General features: G+C 41.4%; 2 protein-coding genes across 2 annotated transcripts; both read right to left on the bottom strand.

Moving 5' to 3' along the window:
• Positions 1-13,262: 13,262 nt before the first annotated feature.
• On the bottom strand, positions 13,263-13,913 carry LOC122453001 (interferon alpha-1). The gene has a single exon (XM_043486807.1). The coding sequence runs from the start codon at positions 13,848-13,850 to the stop codon at positions 13,281-13,283; it is 570 nt and encodes a 189-aa protein (XP_043342742.1). The 5' UTR covers positions 13,851-13,913; the 3' UTR covers positions 13,263-13,280.
• Positions 13,914-19,537: 5,624 nt separating this feature from the next.
• LOC122453000 (interferon alpha-1-like) lies at positions 19,538-20,248 on the bottom strand. Its single transcript, XM_043486806.1, has one exon. The coding sequence runs from the start codon at positions 20,183-20,185 to the stop codon at positions 19,616-19,618; it is 570 nt and encodes a 189-aa protein (XP_043342741.1). The 5' UTR covers positions 20,186-20,248; the 3' UTR covers positions 19,538-19,615.
• Positions 20,249-21,388: the final 1,140 nt, after the last annotated feature.

The raw sequence follows: 21,388 nt of genomic DNA, 5'->3' as shown, positions 1-21,388 counted from the left end.
TCTTTACTTACTGTTGATGTTTTGTTTTAAATTTAAAGAACAGCAAAAAAACATTTAAGAACTTATTTTTTGCATATTGATTTACTGGCCAGTTTGTCTCTCCTACTGCGTTCCTTTACATTTCATCCTAGGGTTAATACAAAAGGAAGGGAAAGAATGGCAGAGGGGCATCCCCATGTTTTCTGTGATTTTCAAGATGACAGATTTTTTTGTTTCTCATGTCAACTTTCCTGAAAGGCAAAACTTGATAATTGTTTGTGAATAAAAATAAAACAAATATAATTTTGAAGGTCATGAAAGAGAATATAGACAAATATATTTTTTGCTGACAGTGTGGCAAATGGTAAGTTAAATCTAAAGAAAGGTGAACCAAAAAATGGAAGGAATCATAATATTTGAAAGTTGTCAGACAGTCTCAAAGATAGCCATGTGCACGTGCTAAGTTGCTTCAGTCTTGTCTGACTCTTTGTGACCCTGTGGACAGGCTCCCCTGTCCATGGGATTCTCCAGGCAAGAATACTGGAGTGGGTTGCTGTTTGCTCCTCCAGAGAATCTTCCTGACCCAGGGATTAAACCCTGGTCTCTTATGTCTCCTGGATTGGCAGGCAGGTTCTTTTCCACGGGTGTCACCTGGGAAGCCTCCACAAAGACAGGCAGGTGAGACCAAAAATTTTACATGTACTCTTGCTGCCAAAAGGGGCCCCAAAGTGTTGAAGGAAGAAAGAAAAGGAACAAAATTTATTTAGCATACGAATTAGAGAGCCCTCTCATTTGTCAGTTGGAGAGAAGCAATCTAAAGACAAGTCCTGTAGCAATCTAAAGACAAGTCCTGTAGCAATCTAAAGACAAGCAATCTAAAGACAATCTGTAACCTGAGGCAGTTTGAGAAATCTCGGCTAAATTGAAGCGTTTCCCCACTACCTGAGCAGTACACACAAATACACACACGTGCACATGCCCATACACATCCTGGTTAATTCCTGAGTTACAGTTGGATTACCTTAATAGTTCTCAATTCTACTCAAATAGATAAACCCCAGCCTAATGGTTGGCAACAGTTGTATTCTCTGAAATCTCTTTATTTGTGCCTGTGTTCTCTCTTACTATTGAGTCAAAGTGGAAGGGAAGCAAGTGCAGTTATTATTCAAAGGGACATTGAGAATTTTCTCCTAATTATAAATTCAAGCAACAGTATCTCATACTGGGAATGGAATTTAAAGACTGACAATATACTCTTAAGAAAAATTTAATGCACCTTCCATCACAATCTTTTTCCTCTGATTTATCTTGCATTTTCAGACCAGAATGCCAGGCTCTAAGCCTCCAAGGGTCTTAAAGTATGTGAAACGGATGAGAAATCTGGTACCCTTGCCAGATGAGTAGCCTGGAAGGAAGAAGCACATCCTGATCTTTCAGGCTGCTCATCTGGCAAAGGTTCCTTAGCCCAAAGACATGTCCTGCCTGAAGCTGGGAGTATTTTCCCTCTCTAATATGAAAACCAAGGAAGCAGGTCTATTCAAATTACTGGCATCAGTTCTTTCCAGGAAAGACCCTCTTTTAGCTCTGAAGAAACTGGCTAATGGAAGAAGACAGACTTCTGCCTAGAGGAGCAAGATGCCTGTTCCACAGACTTGGTCAATGTCCTAGTCCATCTTGACCAGTAAATGGCACTCTTCCTTTGTAATTATTTTAATGGCCTCCAGAGGAAAATGGATCCTGCTTTCTAGTTCTTTTTTGCCACAGGTGTTGTTACGGTATTTTAACAAGGACATTCTCTCATTCCCAAAAGTATTCATCACAAGAAAAACAGTAACCTCTTATATAAGCATTTCTGAAAAACCTAAAACTTTCACTCAAACTTTTATTGATGGCTTTGCACTCTTAAGGGGAAATTATTAACCAGAACCACAAAGAAACAGGACACAGCTGTGTGAATGACTAGGGCATGTGAAGACGAAGTGAATGAGAACTTACTGGGAATTTCTACATTAGAGGGAAAAGTACAGGCATACTTTGCTTTATCTCACTTCACAAATAATTCCAATTTTAACAAATTGAAAGTTTGTGACAACCCCGTGTCAAGCAAGTCTATTGATGCCATTTTCCAACAACCGTTGCACACTCCCTGTCTCTGTATCACACTACAGTAATTCTCAGGATAGTTCAAACCTTCACAAGCAAAAAAATCTGAAGGCCCAGGTGATCATTGGTGATTTTTAGCAATAAAGTATTTTTTAAATTAAGGTTTGTATATATGGTCAGGCCACTCAAGTTGTCTGTTCTCTTACTCTCTGTACATCCCCTGCCCCACCCCACCCCCCAGCACACCTATGCATATGAATGGCCTTTCTCTGTACTTGTCCAAGGTCCCAGCTGGTGATCTTTCCTATCAAAGGAGTGGTTAGGGGCATGCCCCTCTACTGCTTTCCCTGTGAAGTAGAGCAGGGAAATGAACTCCCCTAAAACTGGCAAAATCCCCCCAACCCCCACTTCCCCATCCCCTAGTCCCCAGTCCCCCCATCCCTCCCAGGATGAAGCCTGCCACCATGTACTTCCTGCCACCAGCACACCACATATGGTGTAGTGTCACTCCAGGACCTTGCTTCAGACGTGTAAGTGCCCCCATCCGTGAAGCTTGTGATGTCTCTGTTGCTGACACCAGTTTCTTTCTTTGTCTTGAAGCTGGGCAAACATCAGCCTTGTAGCCTGCAGGGTCCAGTCTGACAATCGGTGGCAGCAGCCAGGAGGCCAAAGAAACTCCTGTGAGCATCAGGGTATCGGGGATACAGGATGGGGGATGGAAAGTTGGGGGGGCATCCACTCGCATGTGAGACCCAAAAGTTGAAGGTATTATATAGAAGTTTACAACAAAGGCTAGCTGAACAAAGGTAGCCTGAACATCAAGAGATTATTGTTAATTAAAGAACACCAGATATCCCAAATAAAGGAATTTAGCACTTTTCTATGTATGGGAAAATGGAAGAGTCTGGGCTCACTGAAATCATTCCTTTCATGTATCCCAGCTGTCTCGTGGTCACTACTCTGTGTTTTTCACATCCTGAGTTCCTCAGGGCTCACCACAGGGAGTGGATGCAGCCTGATGGCAACCAGAAAACAGATATTCTTCTCCTTTCTGAGTGCCCTTAAGGCTCAGGAATTCACATCTGGAAGGCTGGAATTGCTGATGACTGTGATATCCTTGCTTTACTGATATGGCAGGAAATACTCCAGTTCTTAATAGCAATTTGGGAAACTACCCCTATGCTAGAATTAAAACATTTTTCATTTCTCTCTGTCTTTTCTCTCCAGAAATTGAGGACTCGAGTTCCAAGCAGCCTAATCAGGTGAATGGGAAAGCCTGTCTGCTGGCAAGTGCAAGAATCTCAGTATTTGGGGGACCAAGAAATCCACTGAGGAAGAGCTGCCTCACCACACCTGCCTGGTGGCTCAGACAGTAAAGAATCTGCCTGCATTGCGGGAGATGAAGGTTTGATCCCTGGTGGGGAAGATCGCCTGGAGAAGGAAATGGCAACCCACTCCAGTGTTCTTGCCTGGAAAATCCCATGGACAGAGAAGCCTGGAAGGCTACAGTCCATGGGGTCGCAAAGAATTGGACATGATTGAGTGACTTCACTTTCACTTTACCATATTTAAGCTCTAACTCTGTGGAAAACAACCTATGAAGTGTTTTTAAATGTTCGTTTGTATGATAATTCTTAGAACATTTTCACCGTATTGTACATTTGTGAAACCTGAAGCTCAGAGAAGTTAGGTGAATTTCTAGGATCACATGTAATTGCTGGCAGAATCACAATTCTATACAGTACTCTATATTGCTTGTTATAAGCAATTTAAAAAGTTTCATTTTAGAATTCTGTTAAGTTTTAAAATAAGCTTTGATCCCCAAATTAAATAAATGTCTTGTTTCCTTGTCTTCTTTTTTTGGTGCATACTATTATATATATATATAATATATTAAATATATAATATATATTTTATATAATATATATTAATACATAATATATATATACAAATATTTATATATTATATATATATTTCTGTTTTCACCTATTCTTTACTTTAGGTATTGTAAAAGAGAACTTCCTTGATCCAGTTTTACTCCTCTATCTTATGAAGGAATCGTCCCAGACTATTATAATCATTGCCATTTGGTTATCTGTGCATACACAGGAGCTTGTGATTTTCATAAAATTGATGCTCCACACTAAGGATGAAATATAAACTTAATCAGGAAGAATGCAAATAATGTTAAGAATAGAAGAATTCTTGGCATACCTATCTTTTCTAGAAAATGAAATGAGATTTAGTAGTAATACTAAAAACAGTGTGATAAAGGGAAAATTAGATGAACAAATGATTAAATTTCAATTCTGAAATTGAAATATCTGTATTAATTAGATTTAAGATAAATCCAATTTAAGATAAAATATATATCTTATAATAACATGATGGAAAAAAGTTTCAGTAGATGGTTCAAGAAGAATAGTTAGTAATCCAGAAATTGAGTGTGTGTGTTAGTCACTCAGTCGTGTCTGACTTTTGCGACCCCATGGACTGTAGCTCGCCAGGCTCCTCCGTCCATGAAATTCTCCAGGCAAGAATACTGGAGTGGGTAGCCATACCCTTCTCCAGGAGATCTTCCCAACCCAGGGATTGAATCCAGGTCTACTGCATTGCAGGCAGATTCTTGACCATCTGACCTACCCTTCTTATCTCATATATCAGTTCAGTGGCTCAGTCGTGTCCAACTCTTTGTGACTCTATGGACTGCAGCATGCCAGGCTTCCTTGTCCGGCACCAACTCCTGGAGCTTGCTCAAACTCAAGTCCATCAAGTCAGTGATACCATCCATGTCATCCTCTGTTGTTCCCATCTCCTCCTGCCTTCAATCTTTCCCAGTATCAGTGTCTTTTTCCAAGGAGTCAGTTCTTCACCTCTGGTGGCCAAAGTATTAGAGTTTCAGCATCAGTCCTTCCAGTGAATATTCAGGACTGATTTCCTTTAGGATAGACTGGTTTGATCTCCTTGCAGTCCAGGAGACTTTCAAGAGTCTTCTACAGCACCACAGTTCAAAAGTATCAATTCTTCGGCACTCAGGTTTCTTTATGGTCCAACTCTCACATCCTTACATGACCACTGGAAAAACCATAGCTTTGACTAGATGGACTTTTTTTGGTAAAGTCATGTCTCTGCTTTTTAATATGCTGTCTAGGTTGTCATAACTTTTTATCCAAAGAGCAAGCATGTTTTAATTTCATGGTTGCAGTCACCATCTGCAGAGATTTTGGAACCCAAGAAAATAAAGTCTGTCACTGTTTCCATTTTTTCCCATCTATTTGCCATGAAGTGATGGGACCAGATGCCATGATCGTAGTTTTCTGAATGTTGAGCCTTAAGCCAACTTTTTCACTCTCCTCTTTTACTTTCATCAAGAGGCTCTTCAGTTTCTCTTCACTTTCTGCCATAAGGGTGGTGTGACCCGCATATCTGAGTTTATTGATATTTCTCCCTGTGATCTTGATTCCAGCTTGTGCTTCATCCGGCCTGGCATTTTGCATGATATACTCTGCATATAAGAGTACATATCATATATGATAGTAAAATCTTGATGGAATGGAGAATTGGCATTGAGATTAGGTTTAAAAATGAGAGAGGGAATCAAGGGTAACATTGTAACCATGAGAAATAGCTAACCAAAAAAATTAAAAGTTGGCTTTTTAAAATATATATGTAAGTTTTTAACTTCAAATGATAAAGGACATGGCTATAGAGACTTAGCTGGCAAGTTGACTGAATGAAGCCAGATCTCAGAATTTCCTCACCCCAAACCAATAAAATAAGGAAAATTAAGTAAAATATACAAAATACATAAGCATACATCAAAGAAAGGAGAGGAATAATATTTGAAAAGTATTAGGTCTTAAATTAGGGAAGAACAGTGTAATAGTTCATTTTATGTCAACTTGGCTAGGCCACAGTACCAAGACACTTAGTCAAACATTATTCTAGATATTTCTGGAAAGTAGATTTTACGAGATTATGGGAATTTGGCATTTAAATCAGTAGACTTTGAGTAATGCATATTACCCTCCATATTATGGGTGGGCCTCATCCAATCAGTTGATGACCTTAATAGAAAAAGAGTGACCCTCTCAGGAACAAGAAGAAATTCCTCCAGAAATGCCTTTGGACTCAAGCAGCAGCTCTTCCCTGGGTTTCCAGCCTGCGGCCTTCCCTGCAGATTTTGAACTTGCCAGGTCCATAGTCACCTAAGCAAATTCCTTAAATTACTCGCTCTCTCTGGTCCCTGCTGGTTCTGTTTCTGGAAAACCCTGACCAATACAGGCTGGGAAGCCAAATGTTTTCAAATCTTCTCCATCTACTAAATGTTCCCATCCTCCCTTCCTCCAGAGGGGCGAGCAAGACAGCAAAGGACAGAAGCTTGTTGAAATTTTACTCAGTGGCTGAGTAATCCAGATGGTGAGTGAGTGACCTCAGGAAAAGATTGGAGACAACCCCTCAGCTGCCCCCACGACACACACACCCACCCAGTTACAGTCCCTGCTACCTTAGCAATTCACACACACTTCCCAGTGAAACACCTCATTGAAAACACTGATTACAGAAACTCCTCTTAGCTTATGCCATAATTGATACATTTGAATTAAGAAAATGTCACTAAGTTCCCAGGTAAAAATGATACTGTTAATTCACAAGCCTTAGCTTATATCACACTTCTCTCTTTTGCTACCTGGGCAGAATTTTTACTACTGGGTAAAACAGATGTCAAGGTTGTTATTCATCTTGACTCCAAGTCAGAAAATTATGATTGTGTTTTCCTCTATGTTTTCCCCTAGTTTGTCATTTGGATGGGTAAATGATGAAGCACTGATTGAATTTATAGTTTAACTATAATACCTATATTACTTCCCTGGTGGCTCAGATGGTAAAGCATCTGCCTACAATGTGGGAAAACTGGGTTTGATGCCTGGGTCAGGAAGATCCCCTGGAGAAGGAAATGGCAACCCACTCCAGTACTCTTGCCTGGAAAATCCCATGGACAGAGGAACCTGGTGGGCTACAGTCCATGGGGTTGCAAAAAGTTGGACATGACTGAGCGTCTTCACTTTCACTTTCATGCCTATAAAAAACACTCCAAAATGCTCAGAGGATGCAGAATTGTTGCAAGTGTGTATGCTGACTCATGGAGAGATATTATTATGATATATTCATATTTAATGGAGCAGGCTCAGGCATAAATCTGTCTTCTCATGGGAGTTTTTGTTTTTGTTTTTTTTTTTGAAGATTGTTATTCAAAGTAGCAATGAGAGCATTTTTCTATTTAATGATACTTGAAGTCTGATATGAGTGATGAAGTTCCAGATGTTCAAGCTGGTTTTAGAAAAGGCAGAGGAACCACAGATCAAATTGCCAACATCGAAAAAGCAAGAGAGTTCCAGAAAAACATTTATTTCCGCTTTCTTGACTAGGCCAAAGCCTTTGACTGTATGGAAACTTCTGAAAGAGACAGGCATACCAGACCACCTGACCTGTCTCTTGAGAAACCTATATGCAGGTCAGGAAGCAGCAGTTAGAACTCTACATGGAACAATAGACTGGTTCCAAATAGGAAAAGGAGTACGTCAAGGCTGTATATTGTCACCTTGCTTATTTAACTTATATGCAGGGTACATCATGAGAAATGCTGGGCTGGAGGAAGCACAAGTTGGAATCAAGTTTGCTGGGAGTAATATCAATAACCTCAGATATGCAGATGACACCACCCTTATGGCAGAAAGTGAAGAGGAACTAAAAAGCCTCTTGATGAAAGTGAAAGAGGAGAGTGCAAAAGTTGGCTTAAAGCTCAACATTCAGAAAACTAAGATCATGGCATCTGGTCCCATCCCCTCATGGGAAATAGATGGGGAAACAGTGGAAACAGTGTCAGACTTTATTTTTTGGGCTCCAAAATCACTGCAGATGGTGATGCAGCCATGAAATTAAAGACGCTTACTCCTTGGAAGGAAAGTTATGACCAACCTAGACAGCATATTAAAAAGCAGAGACATTACTTTGTCAACAAAGGTCCGTCTAGTCAAGGCTATGGTTTTTCCAGTGGTCATGTATGAATATGAGAGTTGGACTGTGAAGAAAGCTGAGCACTGAAGAATTGATGCTTTTGAACTGTGGTGTTGGAGAAGACTCTTGAGAGTCCCTTGGATTGCAAGGAGATCCAACCAGTCCATCCCAAAGGAGATCAGTCCTGGGTGTTCATTGGAAGGACTGATGCTGAAGCCGAAACTCCAATACTTTGGCCACCTCATGCAAAGAGTTGACTCATTTGAAAAGACTCTGATGCTGAGAGGGATTGGGAGCAGGAGGAGAAGGGGACGACAGAGAATAGATGGCTGGATGGCATCACCGACTCGCTGCACATGAGTTTGGGTAGACTGGGAGTTTGTGATGGACAGGGAGGCCTGGTGTGCTGCGATTCACGGGGTCACAAAGAGTCAGACACGACTGAGTGAATGAACTGAAATGAACTGAAATCTGACATTTGGAATAAATCTTGAAACTAAAATTTTACTGCTGAGAATTGTTTAATGCACTGTAAATCTGAGGTGTTCTTGGTTCTTATTGAACTCCATATCCAGGTTGGCAGCTCTGCCTGTTGTGTAGTACAGGGAAGGAGTGATTCAAAGGGAGCCTCTGGTCTGCAAAGTAGTTTATAGACCATGGACACATCTTTGTCCCTTTGACAGCTCCATCCCAAAGAGTCCGTTTCCTGTCTGAAGCCAGAGACTCTGGAGACTCTTTCTGGTATTAACGGACAAAGAATAAAGAAACAGCTTATGACAGCATCAAAATCTACTGGTGCCAAGAAAGCCTTTTTGTACCGTGAAGGGACGTCCCCAGAAAGCAGTAGGATTTCTGCATAGCTCAGAAGCTTGTTCTCTGGTCTTGGTCGCTGCTCTTGTTGCACTTGCCAGAGGGCTGTCTCCCCTGAAAGGACTTTCCTCTTACACCCAAAAGCTGGGTCCTACTTTGTGTGCCTTTAGCTACAGCTACAGTGTAGGAGGGGCCTTCCCAGGCAGCACTAGAATGTGCCTGCCAGTGCAAGAGATGTAAAGAGACAAGGGTTCAATCCCTGCATCAGGAAGATTCCCCGGAAGAGGGCATGGCAACCCACTCCAGTATTCCTGCCTAGAGAATCCCTTGGACAGAGGAACCTGGCAGGCTACAGTCCATGGGGTCGCAAAGAGTCAGACATGACTGAGCGACTTTCACTCATTCATCATTCACTATTATATCATACTCAACAGAAACTAAGGAAAGCCTCTCTTGCAGTTGTTTCTACAAAACCTAGACATTTTATTTAACATTTGCTTTCTACTTGTGTTCTGCTTTTCAGGGAAAACTTTAATTGGAAACCAAACAAAGCAAAAAGCAATTGTGTGAATGGTGGAGAGGTAAAAAGTGAAGGAGAAGGGTCGTGTGGGGATTTCTACTTTGGAGGGGAAGGCAATGATGTGAAATGGGAATGTATCCTGGAATGCTGAGAAGAGAATACACCAGGCACCAGACCATTAAATAGATAACATGTTCTTTTCTGCCCTTTATCTAAATATTTGTTCCCCTATCTCGAATATTAATATAAGCCACCATTTCACCTCTGAACATAAATGACACACTTCTTTGAAATTAGGGGAAGAAATGACATTTTTTCAGCCTTCTGTAGAATTCATTACAAAATTCTTTTTTAGGCTGACTTCTTTGGAGGCAGTTACTGAAAAGTAGGTCACAGTTCCTGAGAATTTTATAGAGACAAATAATATTTACTTATATAGCTGTCTGAAGGAAAACAGGAAAATACCTACCATGTTTTAATTCCTTACTCTAATATATGATGCTCAATTCACTTCAGTCTCTCAGTCATGTCCGACTCTTTGCGACCCCATGAACCGCAGCACGCCAGGCCCCCCTGTCCATCACCAACTTCCGGAGTTTACCCAAACTCATGTCCATGAAGTCGGTGATGCCATCCAACTATCTCATCCTCTGTCTTCCCCTTCTCCTCCTGCCCTCAATCTTTCCCAGCATCAAGGTCTTTTCAAAGGAGTCAGCTCTTCGCATGAGGTGGCCAAATATTGGAGTTTCAGCTTCAACATCAGTCCTACCAATGAACACCCAGGACTGATCTCCTCTAGGATGGACAGGTTGGCTCTCCTTGCGGTCCAAGGGACTCTCAAGAGTCTTCTCCAACACCACAGTTCAAAAGCATCAATTCTCCGGCGCTCAGCTTTCTTTGTAGTACAACTCTCACATCCATACATGACCACTGGAAATAGCCTTTACTAGACGGGCCTTTGTTGACAAAATAACGTCTCTGCTTTTCAACATGCTGTCTAGGTTAGTCATAACTTTCCTTCCAAGGAGTAAGCGTCTTTTAATTTCATGGCTGAAATCACCACCTGCAGTGATTTTGGATCCCAGAGAAATAAAGTCAGCCACTGTTTCCACTGTTTCCCCACATATTTGCCGTGAAGTGATGGGACCAGATGCCATGTTTGTAGTTTTCTGAATGTTGAGCCTTAAGCCAACTTTTTCACTCTCCTTTTTCACTTTCTTCAAGAGGCTCTTTAGTTCTTCTTCACTTTCTGCCATAAGGGTGGTGTCATCTGCATATCTGAGGTTATTGATATTTCTCCCAGCAATCTTGATTCCAGCTTGTGCTTCCTCCAGCCCAGCGTTTCTCATGATGTACTCTGCATATAAGTTAAATAAGGAGGGTGACACTATACAGCCTTGACGTACTCCTTTCCCGATTTGGAACCAGTCTGTTGTTCCATGTAGAGTTCTACCTGTTGCTTCCTGACCTGCACACAGATTTCTCAAGAGGCAGGTCAGGTGATCTGGTATGCCCAGCTCTTTCAGAATTTTCCACAGTTTACTGTGATCCACATAGTCAAAGGCTTTGGCATAGTCAAGAAAGCAGAAATAGATGTTTTTCTGGAACTCTCTTGCTTTTTTGATGATCCAGCAGATGTTGGCAATTTGATCTCTGGTTCCTCTGCCTTTTCTGAAACCAGCTTGAACATCTGGAAGTTCACGGTTCACCTATTGCTGAAGCCTGGCTTGGAGAATTTTGAGCATTACTTTACTAGCGTGTGAGATGAGTGCAATTGTGCGGTAGTTTGAGCATTTTTGGGATTGCCTTTCTTTGGGATTGGAATGAAAACCGACCTTTTCCAGTCCTGTGGCCACTGCGGAATTTTCCACATTTGCTGGCATATTGAGTGCAGCACTTTCACAGCATCATCTTCCAGGATTTGAAATAGCTGAACTAGAATTCCATCACCTCCACTAGCATTATTCATAGTGATGCTTCCTAAGGCCCACTTGACTTCACATTCCAGGATGTCTGGCTCTAGGTGAGTGATCACACCATTGTGATTATCAGGGTCATGAAGATCTTTTTTGTACAGTTCTTCTGTGTATTCTTGCCATCTCTTCTTAATATTTTCTGCTTCTGTTAGGTCCATACCATTTCTGTCCTTAATTGTGCCCATCTTTGCATTAAATGCTCCGTTGGTATCTCTAATTATCTTGAAGAGATCTCTAGTCTTTTCCATTCTATTGTTTTCCTCTATTTCTTTGCATTGATCACTGAGAAAGGCTTTCTTATCTCTCCTTGCTATTCTTTGGATCTCTGCATTCAAATGGGAATATCTTTCCTTTTCTCCTTTGCTTTTCACTTCCCTTCTTTTCACAGCTATCTGTAAGGCCTCCTCAGACAGCTATTTTGCTTTTTTGCATTTCTTTTTCTTGGGGGTGGTCTTGCTTCCTGTCTCCTGTACAATGTCAGGAATCTCCATCCATAGTTCATCAGGCACTCTGTCAGATCTAGTCCCTTAAATCTATTTCTTACTTCCACTGTATAGTCATTAGGGAATTGATTTAGGTCATACCTGGATGGTGTAGTGGTTTTCTCCACTTTCTTCAATTTCAACCTGAATTTGGCCTAAGTTTATTTAATATTCACAAAAACTCTATAAATATTTTGAACCTGTTTTATTTATGGAAAAGCTGAGGTTTAGATTAAGTGGGTTTCTCAACATCACACATGTGTCCAAACAGAATGGAATTTCAATGAAAAATTCCTTATTGTGAGTTATGGGTGAGTCTGTGAGCTTTGTATTCTAGATTTCTGTTCCGATTGTTAAATCTGTTTTTATTCCTGAATTAAATACAACACTCTCTTGCTCTACAGATTTTGATGGTTCATGTTGTTTTTGAGCTGATTTTGACCATTTTCTTTTCCTTTACCTTACGTTTTGAGAAAGAGGTTGCCTGATCCAGTTTCCCACTTTCCTTTTTGAAGAAAGTCTCAGTCTTTATATTCAGTGTAATTTTTGTTATTTCAGAATCCATCACATCCTTTTAAATTACAAACTCACACATCCAACTTGCAAATGACATTTGTATATGAATGTCTACCAGTCAACCAGAGAGGATATCTACTGTTTTTGCTTTTATTTCCTGACATTCTCCACTCTTGCTCTTAGTGAGAGAATTCATTTGTTTTTCCTTCTTTTTATTATTGCATTCATTGTTATTATTTTTGTTTAGTTGCTAAGTCATGTGCGACTTTTTTGCAACCCTGTGGACTATAGCCCACCAGGTTCCTCTGTCCATGGGATTTTCCAGGCAACAATGCTGAAATGGGTTGTCATTTCCTACTCCAGGACATCTTCCTGACCCAAGGATCAAGCCTGCATCTCCTGCATTACCAGGCAGATTCTTTACCACAGAGCCACCTGGGAAGCCCATTATTGCATTAAACATGATTGTTATTTTTAAATTTCCTTTTCTTCAAAAATAAAAAATATGTTTTCCATAATAAAAATTTAATAAACAGAAGAACAATTAGCTAATTATGCACACTTTATTATACAGTGTAAAGGTACACAAATATATAAATAAAAGTACTTTAGGTTTTTTAAATAGTCAAATAAATATTTTTTAAAGATAAATATCTAAGTAGATAAATAAATAAAAAGACTGTCTTGGGCATGTTTGAGGGGCTAGTACCTGTAGAGTAGAACATGATGTCGCTTAATATACCTGAAATCTTTTGACAAATTGAATCGATTCAGGGCTCAATGACAGCAGAAATGAGAGTCTTCCCCGTAGCCACACAGGAGGCATGTGGTCTTGTTGGTCTGTGAGGATCATTTCCGTGTTGAACCAGGTGTGTGTCAGTCCTTCCTCCGGAATCTCTCCTGCAAGTTTGTCGAGGAAGAGAAGGCTCTCATGACTTCTGCTCTGACAACCTCCCAGGCACAAGGGCTGTGTCCCTTCTCTTGCAGATAGAGAGTGACTCTGTGGAAGTATTTCCTCAGAGCCAGGCTGGAGTCCCCCTTGAGCAGAGGAGCCCCTTGCAGCCCCTGCTCCTGCCTCAGACAGGCTTGCAGGTCAGTGAGCTGCTGATCCAGTGCAGTGCGGAGCTTGTCCAGGAGGCTCTGGTCCCACGCAGCGGCCGAGCCCTCAGTGCTGAAGAGCTGGAAGGTGTGCTGGGTCACCTCGTGGAGCACAGAGATGGCTTGAGCCTTCTGCAGCTGGCTGCCACCCAGCGCCTCCTGGGGGAAGGCGAAGTCATTCCTGTCCTGCAGGCAGGAGGAAGGGGAGACCCTCCTCAGTTGTCGCAGGAGCATCAGGACCCTCCTGTTGGCCAGGCTGTGGGTGTGAGGCAGGTGGCAGCCCAGAGAGCAGATGGCGTTGCAGCTGAGCAGCAGCAGGGCCAGGAGTAAGGACCAGGCTGGGGCCATCGGGGACCTTGCGGATGCTGCTGGCCTGGAGAGGTGGGTGACTCTGTGAACCTGCTCTCTAGGTTCTCTGAAGACTTTCCTTCAGGCCTGTGTCTTAAATAGGAGCCCGTGGTTTCCATTTTCTGAGAGTTCCCTCTTACTTTCCACTTCTCTTCTTGCTTTTCATTTTGTAATCTCCAAATGGGTTGTAGCAATGTTTCCCAATGACTTTTTTCCATTATTACCTCTTCCCCTGCCCACAGAGACTTTTAGATTTTTTTTCTAATTGCCCACCTCATAAAATTTTTTTAACACAGATATACTGTTTATGTATTTATGTACTCTGTGGATATCTCTACTCTGTACATAGAAACAGAAAGTGCAAAGTTTATTCTTTTTATTCAATACAGGGTTAAGAATGACTAAATTAAAATGTTAAGCAACAAGTTAAAAACTATTGACACAACTTTATAACTAAATTTGTTGAGTGATACAAATTTCTTTACTTATATAACTTGTAATATCAGTTCAGTTCAGTCTCTCAGTCGTGTCCGACTCTTTGCAACCCCATGAATCACAGCACACCAGGCCTCCCTGTCCATCACCAACTCCCAGAGTCCACCCAAACTCATGTCCATCAAGTCAGTGATGCCATCCAGCCATCTCATCCTCTGTCGTCCCCTTCTCCTCCTACCCCCAATCCCTCCAAGCATCAGGGTCTTTTCAAATGAGTCAACTCTTCGCATGAGGTGGCCAAAGTATTGGAGTTTCAGCTTCAGCATCAGTCTTCCAATGAATATTCAGGACTGATCTGCTTTAGGATGGACTGGTTGGATCTCCTTGCAGGCCAAGGGACTCTCAAGAGTCTTCTCCAACACCACAGTTCAAAAGCATCAATTCTTTGGCACTCAGCTTTCTTCACAGTCCAACTCTCACATCCACACATGACCGCTGGAAAAACCACAGCCTTGACTAGACGGACCTTTGTTCGTAAAATAATGTCTCTGCTTTTTAATACGCTATCTAGGTTGGTCATAACTTTCCTTCCAAGGAGTAAGCATCTTTTAATTTAGAAAATTATATATGCAAACTAGCAGTTTTAAAAATGCTTAATAATTTTAATGTAATACAATTATGTCATAAGTTATATATTATAAATTAAATAATTTAAATAATTATAAATTATTTAAAACTGCCAAAAGCAACTGAAAATTATATTCCTATTTATTTCAGTGCTTAACTTTTAATTTTGCCTCACATGAGAAAATAATTTTGAACTTCACCAGCTGTTAGATATTCATCAAAATATTGTCAACATTTTTTGTTTGTTTAGTATTAGATATAATGATGAGTTGGATAATTTTAGTAGAATTAAATCATAAGATAGAAATGAACTGTATTTCAGTCCCAAGGCCTATATCACACTCAGGTGTGCTGAGATTTAAACATAAGCAAAGTCCACAAGACAGCCAACATCTGCAGGATACCTAACAGAGGAAAGGATGGAGAAACAGTCCTCCACTCACAGCCATCTGTTACAAAATCAGGTTTGCAACGCTGATCTTGCATACATTTTGTGTGTCTCCTGTGAATTCAGTGTCAATGCTTCTCATGTGTTACACAAAAAAAAAAAAAACCACTGAGAGAATAAATACTAAAATAAGGTGTTTTTTTTTGTTGTTGTTCTTAGACAAGATTGAACTTTGGAACTCCAAGAACCATTGTAATGTCTAAGATGTGTTCATAACCCAAAGAACTAATTTCACACTCTTGGAAGCAGTTATTAACAAATGTACCATCTGGTGGGGAATGTTGATAATGGGGGTGACTCTGTATATATAGGAGCAGAGAATACATGGGAAATCTCTATATCTTCTCTCAACTTTGCTGTGAACTTAATTGCCTTTAAAAAAAGAAGTACATTAAAAAAATTGTCACTTACATATGGAATTTAGAAAAATGGTGTAAATGAACATATTTATAGAACAGAAATAGAGTCACAGATGTAAAAAAAACAACCTTATGTTTACCAAAGGGGAAAGGGTGGGGGAGAAATAAATTGGGAGATTGGGATTGACATATATACATACTACTATATATAATAGAATAGATAGTTAATAAGAACCTACTATAGCACCCTGAGACCCTCAATATTCTGTAATGACCTATACAGGAAAAAAATCTAAAAATGAGGGGATATTGTTGTTCAGTCGCTATGGCTCAATTGTTTCCAACTCTTTGTGACCCCATGAACAGCAATACGCCAGGCTTCCCTGTCCTTCACTATGTCCTGTAGCTTGCTCAAACTCATGTCCATTGAGTCAATGATGCCATCCAATCATCTCATCCTCTGTTGTCCCCTTCGCCTCCTGTATGTATGTATGTATATATGTGTAACTGATTTACTTTGTTGTGCAGCACAAACACAACATTGTAAATCAACTATACGCCAATAAAAATTACTTTTTAAAAAGATCCGTTATCAAAAACAATATTTAAAAGCTAAGGAAGTAGGCTTCCTAAACTATTAGAGATAGTTCTTTCCAAGAAAACACCTTTTTAACTGTGAAGAAAAATCTGCTAGAGGACAAGACTTTTGCCTAGAACAGAAACCAGGTTTTCACATCCGTCAATGTCATTATCCATCTTGGCCAATAGGTGGCATTCCTCCCTTATAAATATTCTAAGTGAAAGGGATCCTGCTTTCTGTTTCCCTTTCCGCTACAGCTACTGTTACATCATTGTAACAGAGTCATTCACTCATTTCCAAAAATATTCACCAAGAGAAAAAGAAAAGAAAAATGCCTGTCATGTGAGAGTTTCTGAGAAACCTAGAACTTTCACACAATTTTTTATTTGAATTGGAGATTTTCTGCTCAAGTAAAATAGACAGCGGGTTTCCCTGATAGCTCAGTTGGTGAAGAATCCCCCTGCAATGCAGGAGCTGTTGTTAGTCACTCAGCCATGTCTGACTCTTTGCAACCCCATGGACTGTAGCCTGCCAGGCTCTTCTGTCCATGGGTTTCTCCAGACAAGAATACTGGAGTGGGTTGCCATTTCCTTCTCCAGCAATGCAGGAGACCCCAGTTCAATTCCTGGGTTGGGGAAGATCTGCTGGAGAAGAAATAGGCTACCCACTCCAGTAGTCTTGGGCATCTCTTGTGGGTCAGCTGGTAAAGAATCGGCCTGCAATGTGGGAGACCTGGGCTCGATCCCGAGGTTGGGAAGATCCCCTGGAGAAGGAACAGGCTACCCACTCCAGTATTCTGGCCTGGAGAATTCTATGGACTGTATAGTCCATGGGATCTCCAAAGAGTTGGACACGACTGAGCGACTTTCACTTTCAAAGCAGACAGCAAGAAACCACAAGGTAATAGGAAACAGCTGTGTGAATGGATATTACAGGTTACTGCAGAGTGAGTGAGGAGAGCCACACAGGGCATTTCTTCACCGCGAGGAAGGAAGCGATTATGAAACGGAGGAAAGAATGGGATCCAGGAAAGCAGAGAGGAAAAGGGGAAGTAAGGCAGGTATCAGAATTGTTTAATGCAAATAGATATATATTTTTAATATGTTCTATACAGTAATACATGCCATCAAACATTATATGCTATATATATTTTTTTTTTCAACTTTCCTTTAGGAGGCTGGTCTCTCTACCAGTGCTTGAAGCCCAAGATAGAATCAAGATTGCCAGGAGAAATATTAAAAACGTCAGATACACAGATGACACCACCATTATGGCAGAGATAAAGAGGAACTAAAGAGCCTCTTGATGAAAGAGGAGAGTGAAAAGCTGCCTTAAAACTCAACATTCAAAAAACTAAGATCATGGCATTCGGTCCCATCACTTTATGGCAAATAGATGGGGAAACAGTGGAAACAGTGAGAGACTATTTTCGTGGGCTTCAAGATCACGGAAGATGGTGACTGCAGCCATGAAATTAAAAGATACTTGCTCCTTGGAAGAAAAACTATGACCAACCTAGACAGCATATTAAAAAACAGAGACATTACTTTGCTGACAAAGGTTCGTCTAGACAAAGCTGTGGTTTTTCCAGTAGTCATGTATGGATGTGAGAGTTGGACCATAAAGAAAGCTGAGCACTGAAGACTTGATGCTTTTGAACTGTGGTGCTGTAGAAGACTCTTGAGAGTCTCTTGGACTAGAGGAGATCAAATCAGTCAATCCTAAAGTAAATCAGTCCTGAATATTCACCGGAAGGACTGGTGCTGAAGCTGAAGCTCCAATACTTCGGTCACCTAATGTGAAGAACTAACTTCTTGGAAAAGACCCTGATGCTGAGAAAGATTGAAGGCAGGAGGAGAAGGGCATGACAGAGGATGAAATGGTTGGATGGCGTCACCAACTCGATGGACATGAGTTTGAGCAAGCGTTGGTGATGGACGGGGAAGCCTGGTATGCTGTAGTCCATGGGGTCACAGAGTCAGACACGATTGAGCGACTGAACTGAACTGATAGAGAAAACTAAAATTGAGACAAAAGAGAACAACTATTAAGCCAATGGAGATAAAACAGAAAATAGAATCATTCTTAAGGTCAATTAATTCAAGAGAGGGGGCTTCCCTGGTGGCTCAGACAGTAAAGAATCTACCTGCGATGAGGGAGAATCAGGTTCGATCCCTGGGTTGGGAAGATGCCCTAGTGAAGGGAACAGCTATTCCAGTATCCTTGCCTGGAGAATTCCATGGACAGAGGAGCCTGGTAAGCTACAGTCCATGGGGTCACAAAGAGTTAGACACAACTGAGGAGCTAACACACACAGACACACACACACACACACACACACAACACACACACAATCCCAGAGAAGGCAGGAAATTAAGAAAAAAACAAAGTCACAGTAACAATTAAACATAAAATAAATATAGGGAGAATGGCAAAGGTCAAGGAAATAGGTAATCTATAAAGAAAATAAGAAAAAGCAAAAATTTGTTTAAAGAAAATGTTTAATAAATTATAGAACTCTAGCCAGACTGATCTAGCTAAAAAGAGGAAAAATTTTACCACACTACTATTATTCATCCCTCAATCTACACCAGTCTGGTTTCTGCCCTACTTTTCTGCCAAACCAGATCTTACTAAAGTCACCAAAGGCATCTGTGCTTCCAGAGCCACTGGATAGTTCAGCCCCGTGTGAAAGTGGTGGTTGCCCAGTTGTGTCTGACTCTTTACGACCCCATCTATAGCCCGTCAGGCTCCTCTATCCATGGGGATTCTCCAGGCAAGAATACGGGAGTGGGTTGCCATGCCCTCCTCCAGGGGATCTTCCCAACCCAGGAATCAAACCAGGGTCTCCTGCATTGTAGGCATATTCTTTACCAGCTGGCCCACCAGGGAACCCCCTATATATATATATATGCCCCAATGTAATTTTTTAAAAAATAATAAAAAATAGAAGTTTTCTGTACCCAAAAATTTAATGAACATGGAAAATAATAAATAGACTAAATACAAAGAATGTATTTTTTCTCTGAAACCACTGTGTAAAGATTCACATATTATTATACGAACAAGGTTATTTAAATCTTTATAAATAGGTAAATAAATAAATGATAGATAAATAGATCAGCTTGGGCATCTGTGAGGGCCTAGTGCCTGTAGAATAGAACATGATATAGCTTAAATTCTTGAAAACATTTGACAACTGGATTCATTTCAGGGCTCAATGACAGCAGAAATGAGAGTCCTCCACGTGGCCGCGCAGGAGGCATGTGGTCTTGTTGGTCTGTGAGGATCATTTCCGTGTTGAACCAGGTGTGTGTCAGTCCTTCCTCCGGAATCTCTCCTGCAAGTTTGTTGAGGAAGAGAAGGCTCTCATGACTTCTGCTCTGACAACCTCCCAGGCACAAGGGCTGTGTCCCTTCTCTTGCACATAGAGAGTGACTCTGTGGAAGTATTTCCTCAGAGCCAGGCTGGAGTCCCCCTTGAGCAGGGGAGCCCCTTGCAGCCCCTGCTCCTGCCTCAGACAGTCTTGCAGGTCAGTGAGCTGCTGATCCAGTGCAGTGCGGAGCTTGTCCAGGAGGCTCTGGTCCCACGCAGCGGCCGAGCCCTCAGTGCTGAAGAGCTGGAAGGTGTGCTGGGTCACCTCGTGGAGCACAGAGATGGCTTGAGCCTTCTGCAGCTGGCTGCCACCCAGCGCCTCCTGGGGGAAGGCGAAGTCATTCCTGTCCTGCAGGCAGGAGGAAGGGGAGACCCTCCTCAGTTGTCGCAGGAGCATCAGGACCCTCCTGTTGGCCAGGCTGTGGGTGTGAGGCAGGTGGCAGCCCAGAGAGCAGATGGCGTTGCAGCTGAGCAGCAGCAGGGCCAGGAGTAGGGACCAGGCTGGGGCCATCCGGGACCTTGCAGATGCTCCTGGCCTGGGGAGGTGGGTGACTCTGTGAACCTGCTCTCTAGGTTCTCTGAAGACCTTCCTTCAGGCCTGTGTCTTAAATAGGAGCCCATGGTTTCCATTTTCTGAAAGTCCCCTCTTACTTTCTACTTCTTTCTTTGCTTTTCATTTTGTACTGTCCAAATGGGTTAGGGCAGAATGTCTCAATCATTTTTTTTTTTCATTATTGCTCTTCTTTCTTCTTCCTACAGAGCCTTTCTAGATATTTTTTTCCTAATTCCTCCCCACCTCATGAAATTTTGATAACACTGATATATTGTGTATGTATTTATGTAACCTATGGATGTCTCTACTCTGTACATAGAAAAAGAGTGGAAATCTTACTCTTTAAATTCAGTGCAGAGTTAAATTTCAGCTTCAATTTAAATCTGAGAGTTATTGAATTTTAATTTAACTTTAAAACTAAGTTTTCAGAGTGACTTTTAATGTAACATATTTACTTATATAAGTCAATTCAGTTCAGTCACTCAGTCGTGTCCGACTCTTTGCGACCCCATGAACTGCAGCATGCCAGGCCTCCCTGTCCATCACCAACTCCCAGAGTCCACCCAAACCCATGTCCCTCAAGTCGGTGATGCCATCCAATCACCTCATCCTCTGTTGTCCCCTTCTTCTGCCCTCAATTTCTCCCAGCATCAGGGTCTTTTCCAATGAGTCAGCTCTTCGCATCAGGTGGCCAAAGTATTGGAGTTTCAGCTTCAACATCAGTCCTACAAGGAACACCCAGGACTGATCTCCTTTAGGATGGACTGGTTGGATCCTCTTACAATCCAAGGAACTCTCAAGAGTCTTCTCCAACACCACAGTTCAAAATCATCAATTCTTTAGTGCTCAGCTTTCTTTATAGTTCAACTCTCACATCCATACATGACCACTGGAAAAACCATAGCCTTTAGGAGACGAACCTTTGTTGGCAAAGTAATGTCTCTGCTTTTTAATACGCTGTCTAGGTTGGTCATAACTTTCCTTCCAAAGAGTAAGCGTCTTTTAATTTCATTGCTTCAGTCACCATCTGCAGTGATTTTGGAGCCCAGGAAAATAAAGTTAGCCACTGTTTCCCCATCTATCTGCCATGAAGTGATGGGACCAGATGCCATGATCTTAGTTTTCTGAATGTTGGGCTTTAAGCCAACTTTTGCACTCTCC

Source organism: Cervus canadensis, chromosome 14 (genome assembly GCF_019320065.1).
Source record: "Cervus canadensis isolate Bull #8, Minnesota chromosome 14, ASM1932006v1, whole genome shotgun sequence".
Classification (NCBI taxonomy): Eukaryota; Metazoa; Chordata; class Mammalia; order Artiodactyla; family Cervidae; genus Cervus; species Cervus canadensis.
This window is presented reverse-complemented; position numbering and strand designations above follow the sequence as displayed.